This window comes from Dromaius novaehollandiae, chromosome 7 (assembly GCF_036370855.1).
Source record: "Dromaius novaehollandiae isolate bDroNov1 chromosome 7, bDroNov1.hap1, whole genome shotgun sequence".
Taxonomy (NCBI): Eukaryota; Metazoa; Chordata; class Aves; order Casuariiformes; family Dromaiidae; genus Dromaius; species Dromaius novaehollandiae.
Genome location: NC_088104.1, coordinates 42,811,294 through 42,826,199, shown reverse-complemented (window position 1 = coordinate 42,826,199; position 14,906 = coordinate 42,811,294). Strand labels below are relative to the sequence as shown.

At 48.6% G+C, this 14,906-nt stretch overlaps 1 protein-coding gene across 15 annotated transcripts in view; it reads right to left on the bottom strand.

Annotated features, from left to right (window-relative positions):
* Positions 1-14,906, bottom strand: part of COL6A3 (collagen type VI alpha 3 chain) — a 67,303-nt gene that overhangs the window by 50,208 nt on the left and 2,189 nt on the right. For 12 of the 15 annotated variants that reach the window (XM_064515386.1, XM_064515387.1, XM_064515388.1 and 9 more), the window contains exons 2-4: positions 8,265-8,413; positions 6,684-7,301; positions 1,985-2,587 (exon numbers count right to left, since the gene is read on the bottom strand). In XM_064515386.1, the coding sequence (XP_064371456.1) occupies positions 1,985-2,587; positions 6,684-7,301; positions 8,265-8,352 (1,309 nt within the window). In that variant the 5' untranslated portion in view covers positions 8,353-8,413. The remainder of the gene's footprint in view (positions 1-1,984; positions 2,588-6,683; positions 7,302-8,264; positions 8,414-14,906) is intronic. The other 3 variants (XM_064515397.1, XM_064515399.1, XM_064515394.1) reach the window with 2 other exon arrangements.

The following is a 14,906-nucleotide window of genomic DNA, read 5'->3' as shown; positions in this document are numbered from 1 at the left end:
TGTTGTGTTTCCTTGGGAATGGATGTATGAGGGGATCTTCTTCAAATCCAACCCCAAATAGCTTCTCTTCTCATCACTGGCATCTCAACTATTTTTATGTGAGGCATCTAATCTAGGCTAATCATCCAGGGTTCCCCAGCAGTTAAAGGAGAACAGGGAGGCAGAGAGGCCTTTTTAGAGAGCTATTCCTCCCGGGGGACAAGTGTGTGGCAGGAGGGCTTCTGCCTTCTGCACTGCCTGGGAACGTTTGGCTTCTTGATGGGCTGAGCCCTTTGGGCTGCACCGAAATTAGCTCTGTGCTTGACACTGCAAACTTTCAAGGCACCAGAGCAAGTCAAGCAGCCCCATCCAAATGCATTTCCATGGAAGTTAGGTAAGGGAAGTACCCTAAAACTCCTTTGAAAATACTGACTTCTCTCTGTGTTTAGGAGATGCAACTACATGCGGTTATGCAGGCTGATGCTATTGTAGTGCCTTCTACAAACGTGCTGGTGTTGTGAACGAAAAACATCCAAGTACAAAGGAAACAAAATGTATCAACATTTTCAATCTTGCTATTCTCTGATTAAGTAATTGAGAAGAAACGCATTTCAATTTTAAAAGCTCAAAGCATTGGAAATAATCCTGAACTAAAGATCCCCATCCTTTTAGCCCCCTGCAAATGCCCCAGCTATGGGGTTCAAACACTATTAAAGTCCGTGGGGCAGAAAAAGGGGTTTGCTGTTGACTTGCATGGGTCCTCACATGCACACTTTTAGCTAGACATACATACTTCAGCTTATTTAGCTAAATATGGTTCTCATGGGGTGTCATAAGCGAAAGTTCTTTATGTACTTTTCCAGAATGATCAGGGCAAGGTTGCAAAATGATCCTTTAAGCCAATTGCTCCCTTTGGTATTAGCCATGGGACAGAGAATATTTAGACATAGACTAGTGAAGACATCTGGGATGCAGTTTTATATGTCAACACACATCAGGAATTGAACAATATGTACAGAACTCCAAACTAGCATTTGGACCCCCAAAAATGTGGTTTGTGTTAAGCGTGCTGGTAATTATATGCATGAATTGCAGGCTTGCACTTCCCAGGGGCCTTTGGAATACGTCCTGTCGTGCCATTCGTAAAGCTCTCTGTCGGTAAATGTAACTTAGTTGTAAAATTAAAGTTGAGAAACTCTTAAATACTACACACTCTGTAAATCCAGCACGTAATTCTAGGCATTCATTACTCAATTGTATCTAAGTTAATGCAAGTGCAGCAGCACAGTGAGGACCTAAAGTGACTAAGTGATCCAAGTGGAATATTGACACCCACATTTTCTGTTTCTTATGTAAAGCTGCAAACTTAACCTGCTTCAGGACTGAAGGGAAACTCACGCTAGCAAGGCAGTGATTTCCTTCCAGAAGAACTAAGGGCTGTTTTGCTTTTAAGTTCAGTATTACAGGTTTCCGGGTGGATTTGCACCCTTTTTGCAAGAATAATGCACGGTTTCTATGGGGCAGTTAATGTTACTGTCTTAGTAAGTTGATAACTTTAGCCCTTCAAAATAGGGATCCAGTTTACATCCCTATGAGCTTTCCCAGTCTCATTCCATAGAGGATTCTGATGACACTGTCCACTGACAAATAACGTAAGCTTACACGACATAAGTCTTTTCAGAGCTGAACATGCTGCAGCATTTACCTCCGGGGTGCTTAGATACCACAATAACGATTACATGGGCCTTTTTCATGCTCTGCTTGTGTCCTTTAAAGCTCCTTGCCATGCCGGTTATTGATACAAACCCTTATGGTTTCCAAAAGGGAACCCACAGAGCAAACCAGTTTCTGCACATTAGCCCCAGGAGTGTTTTTCTTTTTTGATTGTTTCTCCAAAACCAGACCAGAGAGATGCATTGCGAAAAAAAATGGTTTTTTTCTTTTTTAAGCGTGCAAAAGCGCATTCATTTCATCAAAATGCAAGAGTCCAGAAAGGCATACATACCTTCGGTAACAATGGTTGGGGCCTCTAACAAAATGAGTCTTTGGGCCACTCCAACAATGTTTGGCAGTAATAATTCTTGAAGCGCATCAAGGTTATGGATATCCAGGGCAGTAAATGCGAAGCTTCCATCAGTGGCAATCTGCTGCAGCTCTGCACTGTCAGCATTCAGGACCCCAACGCTAAACGAGAATATACTAGCTTGCTTCACCGCTAACAAGCCCTCTCGGATATCATCACTAGACTCTCCACCACTGATCAGCACTAAAATCTGCGGCACCGCTTCCTCTATCCTGCTGCCTCCCGCCTGGGTGAAGAGGTTCTCCACCACAAACTCCAGGGCTGCACCAGTGTTAGCTTCCTCGCCACCGCGGAAACTAAGCGCCTTCACTGCAGCCAGAACATCCGCTTTTGTGGGGTAGCTGTTCAAAGCGAACTCGGTTCTGGGTTGATCACTATACTGCACCACCCCAATGTGTATCTGCTGAGCTCCAACTCTGAGGCTTTCAATCAAATTTACAAGGAAATCACGTATGGCTTGAAAATTGACACTTCCGATGTTGTTTGATCCGTCAATAAGGAAAATAAGGTCAGCAGACTCTTGAGCTTTAAAAAAAGAAATGCAAAAGGTGAAAGCATTAAAACAAGTGATTACATGCAGTTGTACAGTGTTCTGACATGTTTCTTGGAAAACCAGTAAGAAACACGAAAATGAGAAAACAAAACACATGTTCACTAGGGAGGTGAAATTTGCCTCTTAGTTCTGCATTCTGATTGAATATGAGCTACCAGGCCCAGCGTCTGCTTCACGAGAGACCGTCACGTCCAGACACAAGCCACGCTCATGGCTACAGCTACACCAGAGCCAACAGTTCTGGAGCATGAGGAGAAAACTCTACAAAAGAGAATTTGGGGGGATCTAGATCCAGTATTGCCTAAATATTTAGGCAAACTTGGAGAGCCGAAAGAAAAAAGCAGATTTTCACCCTGAAGATAGGTGGTGACCACAAAAACATTCATAGGAGGTTTTCCTCATTGCAGTCTTTTTTTAAAAAAACAGCATCCAATAGGGCTCCCAAAACAAATGTAACGTGAACACTGAAATGTTACTTTCAGCCGGTATTTCCTGGATACATGGAAAGTTTCAGCCTTTCTTTTGCAATTCTGCTGTTTTGCCACTTCAGAGCAGCAGCTGAAGATAGTGGCTTTGCCCACCTTGAGCGATTATTGTCTGAGTGCATTTTTTAGAAACAACCGGCAATTTTGGGTTCGCATTCTTATTCTGTAACTCTGTTGCCTGCTGTCCAACATATGCACAAGGGTATGTGTGCAGCAAGGTGACCTACCCATTTGTCAACCCTTGCCACGCAAAACCTGTGTCCATCATTTTGTACAAAGATGCATCGATTACCGCTGGAGGGGCCTGGTTTGCATTTTTCGTGTAGACACTGGATATTCAATCAAGGAATGCAGAATCAGGTTAAAACAGGGTGATGAAACCAGTCATGACACAATTATCCAACCGTTTTGTCGTGCCCATACCCACATGGTCACAAGCAGCTACTGAGAATATGTACACACCAAGCAAAACTTTTATGTGCATTAACGTGCTTATTGGAGGGAAGCATTTTTTTGTTGAGAGACTTACCGAAGCAGACCAAAAATGCCCTGGTGTCTGCTCTTCCTCCTTTTGCTCAAGTAATTAGCATCAGCATCATCGAGACTTGTATGCATGCAGTACGGAGGGAAAAAGCCCCCAAAGCATGCGCAAGCGTGTCCGTGCTACCCCTCCTCAGTCTTGGCAGCAAACCAAATTTGAGACCACTTGCAAATGACTGACAAGTCAGGCCTGGAAATCCAGTCCGGCTCGCAGCTTTTTAAAGCCACAGGTGAAACCAGTAGCAAAACTGGCACTTACTTTAGGGAGGCCAAGAATTTACCCTGCGGTCTTTGCTATTAGCCAGTAGGGTCAGTCATTTGTTGGCTGTTTTTCTAGTAAATGTCTTCATGCACCGCAATGCCGTCCAAAGATTCAGATATGTAACAGTAAAGGAAAAGGCTCTCCGGTCCGTCCGCGGCTCCCTGAGCCGGGCGGACTCAGTCCCCAATGTCATTTAAACAACATAAACGTGTTTAAGAATTGCAAAGGGCTCAGAGGTGATTTTTTCATTGCTAAATCAAAATTTGTGAAAGTGTTTAAGGTTGGCTGTAATGTGCCAGTTTGGGTTATGATGTACCCATTACGCTTAATAATACAAAGCAAAGAAAAATCTCAAAGCGGTTGTTTCCAGCTCTGGTTCAGACAGCCTGGCTGCCTTTCCGAGGAATGAGCCTTAACGTGCCGATGGCCATCACCACGGCAGCGTGGGTAGCTCCCACAGAGGAGAGAATGGATACGAAACAGATGCAAGTGTTGGATAATTTGTCATCACCGTAAAAACCTGGTACTTCAGTGCACATTTATGGAACAAGCTGGAGGACAAATAAAAGCATGCTTGTTATACAACTAAGCGAAGAGATGAGACAGACAGATTTAATGTACACATCAGGGCAAACTCAGGGCTGACCTCCTCACTAGTCAGCTCTGGGGACTGTCACAGACCAACAGTGTTGGTATGCTACGAAACTATGGGAATTTTCTATTTTATTTTATTTTATTTTATTGCATTTTGGCTTCACACTTTGGCTTGTTTCTGGCATAACATCCGTAGCATTTTTACACACTTTAATGCCACGTGGAGTTACCAGCTGAATAAATGGCCTCTTAAACTCTTAGGCAAGCAGTTATTTGTACTGTGCCTTGCCCACTACGTGCTCTCTTCCAACGTTTAGGACCTGTGACAGCATTTTGCGTGCTATAGTAATACTCTGCAGCTTGCCCGTGTAAGTCACACAGGGCCAAAACTCTGCTAGTTGGATTAGCTTCAATCTTGTTTCATGGGTGGGGAAGGAAATGCTTGCGACTGCTATCTCCGAGTGGAAACGGGCTTCAGAAAACTCCCTGACGTGTACGACGTGGGCACTTGCCCCCAAAGCTTCTAGCGGGATGTCTGTGGCTCAGGACGCTGATGGGCTAACCGGTCAGCTGCCGGCGTGCCCCGGAGGAGCTGGGCCAGCCGCCCAGGACAAATTCCCCTTCCGACTTCAAGAGGGAAGCGCTGGGCCCTCCAGGGCGAAAACGCTGACCACTCGCCGCCGTGGTGCCAGCACGCCGGGCGCAGCGTCCGTTTTACGCCAGCGCGGGCAGGGTTTGCTCAGACCTGGTCAGTCCTGCGCCACGTCTTTGGGGCAGCTGCTCTCCTGCCCTGCGGTTTGCACCTGATCGGGATAGTTGCCCTGCCAAACACTTTGCACAAGAGCACACGTGAGCGCGGTGTTTCCGTGCCGCTCGGGGTCATGCAGTGACGGGCAGCGCCCGGGGGACGGACGCGAGGGGTTAAGCAGACAGGACAACACAAGGGGATTAATGTCACACCTCATCACACCGCTATTGCCTCGCATCACCCCACCAGCTCGCGACCTTCAGATGGAGTCTCAGGAATAAAAAGAAAGGTTTGATCGCTCGGACTTGTGTTCTGAAGTACAACACAGCCACTCCGAAGGGCCTTTGCACCCTGGGATGTCATCAACAGAGCAGGGACAGAGGAGCACTGGCTTATTTCTTCCAGGCAGATTCAGCTCAGTGCAGACCCGCTGAAGCCAAAGCGGCTCGTAGAGACGTGACGGGCAGGTTCCCACGCTCTGCTAGGAGGAAGTCATCAGCTTACAAAGAAGGCATTTAAGTGGCATTGCAAAAGGCAGCTCAAGCCACACACCTTCTCTAAGCAGATGAGATGAAAGATTCATGGGCAAGCTCAGAAGAGCAATTTTGTGAGGGCAGCTCTCACCCTAGCTGCTCTAAGCAGGTGGGACTTTTGCTGTCTTTGGCAAAGAACAGAGAACAGAAGGAGACTTTCCAGAGTCACCTTGTGCTGGCAACATAACTGTGGTCTCCCAAGGCCCCTCAGGGCTGCTGGGGTATCTCTGTAATTGCAGGGCCTAGTGGCAGCTACTCTGCCAAAAATCAAAGGGGCCGTGAGGTTGTGGGGCAACAGCACTGCCTGGGCCCATCGCACCGCTGACGTGCACGACTGGGATGATCTGGATCCCATCAGGCACCTGGAGTCTTTGTATTGCCCCAACCACGTCGCCTCCATCCCCCACCAGCCAGGCGGAGACGTCCTTCCCCGTCTCTCCGCAGCCAGCAGCAACCTCGGTCTGCAGAGGCTTTTTGGTCAGGGCCTTGCGCAGTTTTCCCCATGGCCAGGGAGGTTATTTCCTATCTCTCTGTCTCAGGAGTGGATATGATGGGGCAATTTAGTAACTCTGTGGGCCACTGTGTGATTGATGGGGTTTGCGCTTGCACCTCCGTGTGATGGGTGCCAAAGCGTGACCCCCAACGGGCCGTTTCCCACCAAAGGGCCCCGCGCTGTCTCCTAGCGCCATGACCTCGGGGCTCTGGCAGGGATCTCAGCTCAGTTTGCAAACAGCGGCACGCTCTGTAGGTACAAACCCGTGGCCGTACTCTTCAAACCTTTGTTTTTAGACCTCGGACTGTCCATCTCAGTCTGCTCCTACACCGGCTTTAGACAGCGCGACGCCAGCAATCCCCATGCTGATCGGAGCTACCAGCACGGCACAGAGCACAGCAGTTGGCCATTACCTGTGACGTCTTTAACCAGTCCTTTGGCCCCAGCCTGTTCTGGAGTCATGGAGGTACGGACACTTGCCACTAAGTCTCCAACTATGCCGTGGAGAGCAGTAAAATTTTCTAGGTTGAAAAGGTGCATATCGAAGGGTTCGCTTGCTATTTCCTTTAATTCCCCTTCCACTGCATCCTGCACTCCGATTGCAAACATGTTTACATCAGCCGACTTAAGGATGGATGACGGCAGAGCCACATCATCCTGGGAGCGTCCGTCCGTTAACACTATAATAACCTGGGCAACGCCATCACTCGCTCTGCTTCCAGCAGCTTTAGTGAGATGCTTCTCGATTAGGTACTCTAATCCTTTTCCAGTCTTGGTGCCTCCCCCCATATAAGGCATATTTGCGATATGGGCCAGCACGTCTTGGGTAGAGTGATACGTATTTAACTGGAACTCTGTGTGTGGGTTTCCGCTGAACTGGACCAGTGCAAAACGAAAATCATTTCCTCCCACATCTAAAGCTTTTACAACATCATACAGAAACTCTCGAACAAGTTGGAAATGTTCCTTTCCAATGCTCCAAGAGGAATCCACTAGAAATATTATATCAGCCACAGCAACGGGTTTGCCAGCTTTAAAAAAACAGATGGGGTTTAGGATTTTCTACAGGTCAGCGCAAGCATTCCTCCGACGGCCTCTTTCGCATCACCAAAGTGCAGCCTATATTCCCTTCGCCGTCCGGAGCAAAACGAGAAGCGCTGGGGCGACCAGCCCGCGACGAGCTCCGTGCCGGCGGTGAGGAGGGCGAAGCGTCCCCCTGCACCGGGCGAGCGCCGGCCAGCGCGGGCGGGGGGACGCCGGGGACCGCATGCACCCTGCCCTCCCCGAAAGACGTCCTTCCCCAGCTCCCCTCCCAGACCCTCGAGCCAGAAAAAACACGTCCGCAACTGCACGGGGGAAATCGGGCTCGCTCGGCTTCGAGCACCAACGTCCCCCGCGGCCCGCGGTGCTTTAGCTGGGTCAGTGGTGTTATCCGAGCGAGGAGGAACCCCTTAGTTCAAGCAGCCTGGGGGCTGGAGTGAGTTTTCTACATGTTTTACTTCCCTGCAACATACGTTACGGTCCGAAAGAAGCCAGCGTGTCCTCCTAAAACCTGACACAGCCTCCCTGCAGCTCGGTGACAGCCACGGGGCGGCAGTGCTCTTCTCGTCGCAAAGTGCACTTTCTTCTCCCGCGCTCGTACGCATGCAAGGAGGTCGAAATCACCCCACGAGGGCCCTCCATCTCCCGAGGGTGGAGAAAGCCCGCTGCGAGGACACCCTGGGTGCAAGCCCTCCACCTCCGAAGCCCTGGTCGCACGCGGAGCATCGCCGAACGGCCGCCACCGGCTAGCGACATGCGTGCAAAAGGTAACGCGCGGGTTCGCTAAGGCCGGGGTAGGAAACGGCCCTCAGCCGGCCGGGAGCTGAGGAGCACAAGGTAAATCACAACGGGTCACCGACATGCATGTAAAAACCAGACGAGGCGGAGGTTTTACTGTGAACTAGCGGCACGGTCTCAGAGAGGAGAGGACATGTCAAGCGGTCTCGTCTTACCTGCTTGCTGCTGCGAATCAACCCAACTAAAGCCTGAGAGGAGGAGGCAGAGCACTGCCCCGAAGGGCAAATGTCGGTATTTCCTCATTTTGCTCTTTTATTTTTGTGTTCCTTTTATGTGAGATTTTCCCAAGCACCAAACGTGAGACCTAAGGAAGAGAGAGAGAGAGAAAAAAGGTGAGACAAAGTTTTATGGCGCTTTCGTGAAGCTTCGGCAGCAATGCATGAATTTAGCATGGCCAGATGCCACATCTGAGCAAGCGTTTCCTTGGAAGAGCAACCACCACTCACACAGAGGTCATTTAATCACCTTTATGGGCTTTCTTTTTGCCTACGGCACCCCAGGGTCATGTCTCATATAGGCGAGTGGTCAACCTAGATTTCTACCATCGCAAAGGTACCAGTGGAAACCTCATTATTCCAGGCCCCCTTGAGCGGCATGTTCTGAGTATTTAGGAAAGCATCTTGCAAAAAAAAACCTCGCAGGCTCCCTCAAGCCCCGGTTGTGGAATAACCTGCACTGGCTGATCACATTTCGGGAGGGCGCCAAGAATAATGTCTTATGCGCCGCAGCCAAAATGTAACTTATGTGATTTTCTTATCTGTGATCCCCCTGGCAAACCTTCTGAAACAACGTCTCCTCCAGGAAAGCTGTGTATCTGTTGTCATAGAGATGGCCAATTTATTATTTAACACTCATTTCCAAGCTTACATAGCATAAACCCGTAATGCTTGCTTAACTGAAAAAATAGCCTCCCCAAAGCAAACGTAGTGATTTAGGGCTTTTCATTCTCAGAAGGAGTTCAGTTACTCAAATGAGCCAAAGGAGATTCAAATATATCAAGTTATTAACCAGGTCATCGTCAGAAAAATATATAATAATTTTTTTTATTACTGGCCTTGCCAACTCCATCAGCTCAGTGAGTTCTACGCATAGAAGTGAGCACTAGTGGGAAGAATCGCATGTTTTTTAACAAAGCCTTGGAAGTTGTACAAATGGCAATAGCTGGAGACAGATCCGGAATTAGATCTGGAAATAGATCTGGATTGAAAATTCAGAAATAAGCATCTAAGCTTTTGGGAACGTTTGGGGACGCATTACGTATTTCCCAGAGAATAGTAGAGAGCCTGAAACTTCCACTTGGTTGCTATCAACTGCTGAAAATTACAGCTGCATTTGCTTCTCAGGAGAAAGAGTTTGCAATATCTGCTCTTCCAGATGCTCTGAATGGGCTGCGGGGCCTCCTTTCTCCTTCCAGCTTTGCTGCTTTTCTCACAGCGTTTATTAGAGCCAGATAGCATGAATCCGGCCAACGCCAGCCCATGTTTTTGCCTCCCACGGTTGGTGTAACACTAATAATGCCCAGTGGAGACCCCCTTAACAGGCATCCAGAGGCAGCAGCTAGCGCTCAGCATTATTTAAGAGAGGACAGCTCTTCCCTCTTACTGGCAACTCTTGGATTAATAAGGGCAACGGTTGTAGCCAGAGGTGTTACTATTATTCTTAGGCAGACGAAAAAGTTACGCTTTCTAGCTGGCACCCGTCCCTGTCTCCTGCTACCGGCGTCCAAGCAAAATTCCCGTCGCCACCAGCGAGTGCAGAACCACTCCGCTGCAGCGGGTGCTCACCTGAGCCAAATTACCCGTATACATAAATGTCTGTGAGGCACAGAGCTGAGGTTTGTAGAAAGCAATGGGTTTGCGACACTCGCCCACAAAACCCCAGCTGGAGCATCTCTGTGCGAAAGAGGTTTATAGAAGGAGGAAAAATGGGCTGCTCAAGTATCGTCATTATGCCTAAACGTGGTCCTCCGTGAGAGCACTAAAATTTCTCTTCTGACACGCGGGAAGTGTTATTATCATCTCATTTATTAACTCTGGGCGTCCCACCCCTGAAGCAAACCTCTGCCTTGGTAACAGCTGGGGGAGCCCAGACCATGGAGATAAATCAGTGCAAATCAATCCCTTGCCAGCTAGTAGAGCAAAGGACCAAAGCAAACCTTTTGGGTTTTTTGCTTTCAACACCGAGCAGCTGGGAGAACCTTACAGGGCTGTTTACAGACCATAAAACTCAGCAGAAGAGAAAAACAACTCTCTCCGGTATTAGGAAAGGCACTTAGGCAGTGTTTGCTTAGCGCAGGATGGGCCTGGGCAAGGAGACAGCCAAAATACGTGCAGCCCTTGCATCCGCATTTAGTGCTGTCATGTGGCTTCTTCCGCCCCCTTTTACGAAAAGCACTCGAGGTAGAAGTGCATGAAAGGCCCGTGTGTTATCCCAGCTGCTCCCAAGCCGTCGCGGGGGAAGGAAGGTTGAAAAGCGACCCTGCGGGCCGCTGGTCAGAGGCCTTGGGAAGCAGCAGGGGGGGAAAAAAGCAATGTTCGTATGCTTGGCCAGACCCACTTTCAAGGAGCCCAGGGTCCACGAGGGCAAGGCGAAAGCGGGGAGAAGCTCTGCCCTGCCTGGAGTGGCCCTTCACCTCCCGCAGCCCCTCGCCCTCCCCCGGGATGCGGTGGGGAACGGAGATTTCTATCACGTGGGATTTTCCAAATCTGGCAGCAGCTTGAGGGGCTGCTCGCATTGCACATCTCCGGGCTGCTTTGCAAGAAACCCCTCCGATAAGTCCCTTGCCCTCATTCAAGCGGGGAGCACAGGGAACAGCTGGGGCTGGACCCATCGCCGTTACGCCTCGGGCCACACTTGGCTTTTCCCAGGGGTTTTTCCCCTCCAGAGCCAGGTGCAGAAACTGCTGGCTGTATTTCACGTACCTCCATCTTGGCAAACCCAAACCTCTAAGAGTCATGAGTCAGCCCTCAAGATACCATGAGATAAACTTGCATATTGCAGTATATTAAAATAACAATCAATCCTGGGTTTGTTTTATTTGTCCTGGCCAGCTTAAAAATATGATGTATTTTTCAAACAGTAATAAGTTGGCCGTTGTTCTTCTTTGCCTTCTGTTTCATTTTAGCCTTCAGGAGGCCTCTAGCTCTATTTCCAAGCTCTGTCTGCGACCCCAATAATCATATTTTCGGACCTATGAAAGCTGAGGTCCTTGATGATTAGCACAGCTCTAGGAGCAGAGAGAGGACTTTTAACGCCCCTGCTTCCCCAAAACTGCCATAAAATCACAGAAGTCGAGAACATAATTAGTTATTAGAAAGAGCAGGAGACAAGTTTTGTGCAAAGAGGTGAATTCTTTCATAGATTGACCGATAATTTGGGGGAAAAGACAGGCCTTTAAGCACAGGTGTGCCTTATCAGGTTTTCTCCTTTATCTTCCCACCCCAGGAGCTGCTCCTGCTCTTAGAGCCAGCCCTGGAGCTGCTGGCAGTGCGAAAGGTGTTAGAGACTTGCAAGAAATCGTGAGCAAAGAGGTTATTGTCCTGGAAAGGAAGCAAAGGTGGCAGCATTTCTGCAGAGGTAACGTGTTTCTTGGGGTGGCTTTTGGTTTGGGAGACTTTGCTGCTCTGGTCTGATTTGACTGAGTCAACAGCAAGTCTGTGGCTTGGTGGAAGAAGCAGGTTTAATACGGTAAAAGATGTGATATTTATAACTTGGATGCCTGGGATTAAGTATTGCTTGGCTTATGTAGGTGGTGCAGAAGTAATAAGGCTGCCCAGCTTAGCTCAGCCCACTGCTTGCTTTGTGGCCCAAAAATGCCACGGTCTGGAGAAGCTGGAGGTGGCACCAGCTTGCAGGAGGCAGAGGATGAGGAAAGGGATGTGAATTAATAACTTTCTCGCTTTAACTCCTGATCTCACAAACTGTTGCCAGGGTGTTGGTTTTGGTTTTTTGTTGTTTTTTTCTGTTTGGCTTGTTACTGTTTCTGGCAAAAAATGAGCATAAGGGACTTATTGTGCGAGGTGCCACAAAGAGTGTTTGCTATGGGGAAAACCGTCCCTGACCTCAGCATTGCAAAGCCTCATGCTCAGCTGACCTTTCCTAACAACAGTGGAAAGGAAAAGCTGTCTGGCCAACAGGTTATTTTCATCCTGAGGACATTATTTTTAATGGGATTTTTTTCATAGTCCTGGGAAAGCTGTGCTGGAGCTCTTGGTGTAACCACTGCAAGCTGAACACCCTGACCATGGAGGGCCTTTAGGACTGCAAAGCATTTTCCTGAGCAGCTAAGAAGTGGTATTGAACCCTGCAGAAACAGTCGGTTAATAACTCATGTGCTAAAAGATTAACTCGTGTAGTATTGGGTAATCTGAAGTTTTTATGTCTGCCTAGAGTGCACATAGTGTGTAGTGACCCCTTAATATAACCGTCTGTTCTCCATTTCATCAGATGATAAACATCTGTTACTAATAATGCTTTCAAAAGGCAATCATTTTTACCACTAGTGCAATGAAGTGATTTCCTTAAATATTTTCCCCAGCAGCTATTTTCTGCCTATTGCATACTTCTCTGTGCATAAAGTTTGACATTTTACATAATTTCATATTTGAGTGGATGCTTAAAATTCATTTTCATTTTGCTTTTTTTCCCCCTCTCTCTTTTTCACTAGGGTGTAGTTAAAACCTGAAAAAGTGCAAACCAGATGACTAGACTTGAAAAAGCTAAACATAAAAGGCAGGAAAAAAATTACTGCAGCTGTTACATATCACTTTGATTCATTACATATGCCTCTCAGCTGGGCTTTGGGAAAGAGGGGAAGTATCTATGGCTCCAGCATGTATATATATAGGGTGTGTGTGTCTATGTGCATACATATGGTAGGTAGAAAGAATAATTAGTGTTTCAAAATACCTCCTAAATTCAAACTCCCAGCTGTGCAATGCTTCAGGCACTGATGCTGTCCCACTGGACCACGATAGAAAGTGCAGACAGCTTGAGAGCTATCAGAGGATTTTCCTGCACTAACATTGCCTTATTCTAAGGCAGAAGGAAGGACCAGCAGGGCAGAACTGGCTCTTGGGATGTGGTGACCAGGAAGTCCTAAATTAGGGGATTTATGTGTGAAATGCATTGCTGGCGGCCACCCCATCCCCGGGACAGTGTTGAAGCCTTGGGGTGCACCGCTTTGCCCTGGGGCAGTGAGGGGTCCTTTTGGCTCATGAGCAAAGTGGTGTCCCTTGGGCAGGAGCCCATGGCGTGACCGTGGCCATAAGTCCCAGGCGTGCGCAGGGGGTGACCGGCTCTGTGTTGGGAGAGGGAAAAGGGGGATGTGGATTCAAGCCTGGCTCCCAGCTGCCTTTCCATGAGGGGGTAAGGCAGGATGAAGCAGAAGATAAAGTCCTGTCCCACAGGCAGGCATGAGAAAGGTGATGCTGAGAACATCAGACCCCCCCAAAACTTGCTCCCCAGGGATGTCAGGGTCAAAAATGAGGTTCCCCTGCCTTCATGGGTGTTTGCTTTACAGGGATCTCCCCCGACCCTGTCTCATGATCCCATTCCCCTAAATTTTTTTCCCCTGAAATACTCATAAATTGTCCCCTGTTACACCTCTCTCTGGGGGCCAGCAGCAAAGGCCGTGATAAAGCTCACCAGAGGCTTGAAAGCAGCTGCCAGCCTCCCAGAGTTGCCACTTGCAAGCAGGGGTGGGATTTGCTGGGCCCCAGAAGCAGGTCCTCCAGTCATGGCTGGCCCAGGGAGCTCCCTCGGCTGGCTAGGCAGCAGGGACGGCTCCCAAAATCTTGTTGTCGGGGATGCGGCAGCACAGATTGCCCTCTGGTGTTGACCGACCGCCTGATCAGCTCAGCCCCTGCTTCCATCTCGGACTGCCTGGGCAGTAGATGAGATGAATCCTGCCCCAAATCCCTGAGCTGTAAGTCAGCTGGGAAAAACATTAGCCAAAACCCACTCTTGGTAGTAACTTAGGCACCTTGGAGGCTAAATGCCATGACTCTTCCGTATCAAAGAGCTCAGTCACCCTCGAAGATGGACGTAAGTCTCCAAAGCCCCTAGGACTTCTCCATCTCACGGCAGCAAGTCTCACCTTGTTCCTCAGCTTCGGAGTGAAGTGAGGCTGTTTCTAGAGACTAATGATGACATTTGGAGTCTCATGATGGGCTGCCTGGGACAGATCCCGAGTTAACTCATGGCTCCAAGGAGTTTGGTGGAGCCACTTCAATTTACGCCAGCTCTTTTGAAGGGCTTTTCATTCATGTTGCTGCCACCTGGTGTTGATGGCCCTCAAAACGTGAGAGCTGTTAGGCTGAGGGCTGCTTCTGAAAGCATTTCCTCCTACAGACTGAGACCCGAGCAGTAAAAACCAGCCAGCCTGGGATGGCACAAAACCTTCCTTTTTTGCAACTGAGTTTTCTGTAGTGCTGCTTTGCCAAATGCTGCCTTACAAAGTTGGAGACACACTGCAACCGTATCACACTGTTCCCAGCCAAAAGCCTGAAGGAAGAGAGACCTGGAGGGTAGTGGTTAATTCCCACTCATCTTGGAGGGAATTTCTCATCTTGAAAGTGTGCTGTTGGCTTAAGCTCTGGTTGTTTTTCCCTCATCTGAAGGCTGAGACTAAAATAGAGTAGTCATGGGAGGGAAGGGAGTATTTGCTGAAAAATTTGGGAAACTCCCTCGAAGATCAATGTCTCTTTATGTATAGTAACCTAAGCCTCGCAGCTCCTCTCTGCCCAAACAATTGGGCTCCTTAATGTGGAACGCAGAGCTTTAAAAAGGTGGAAAAA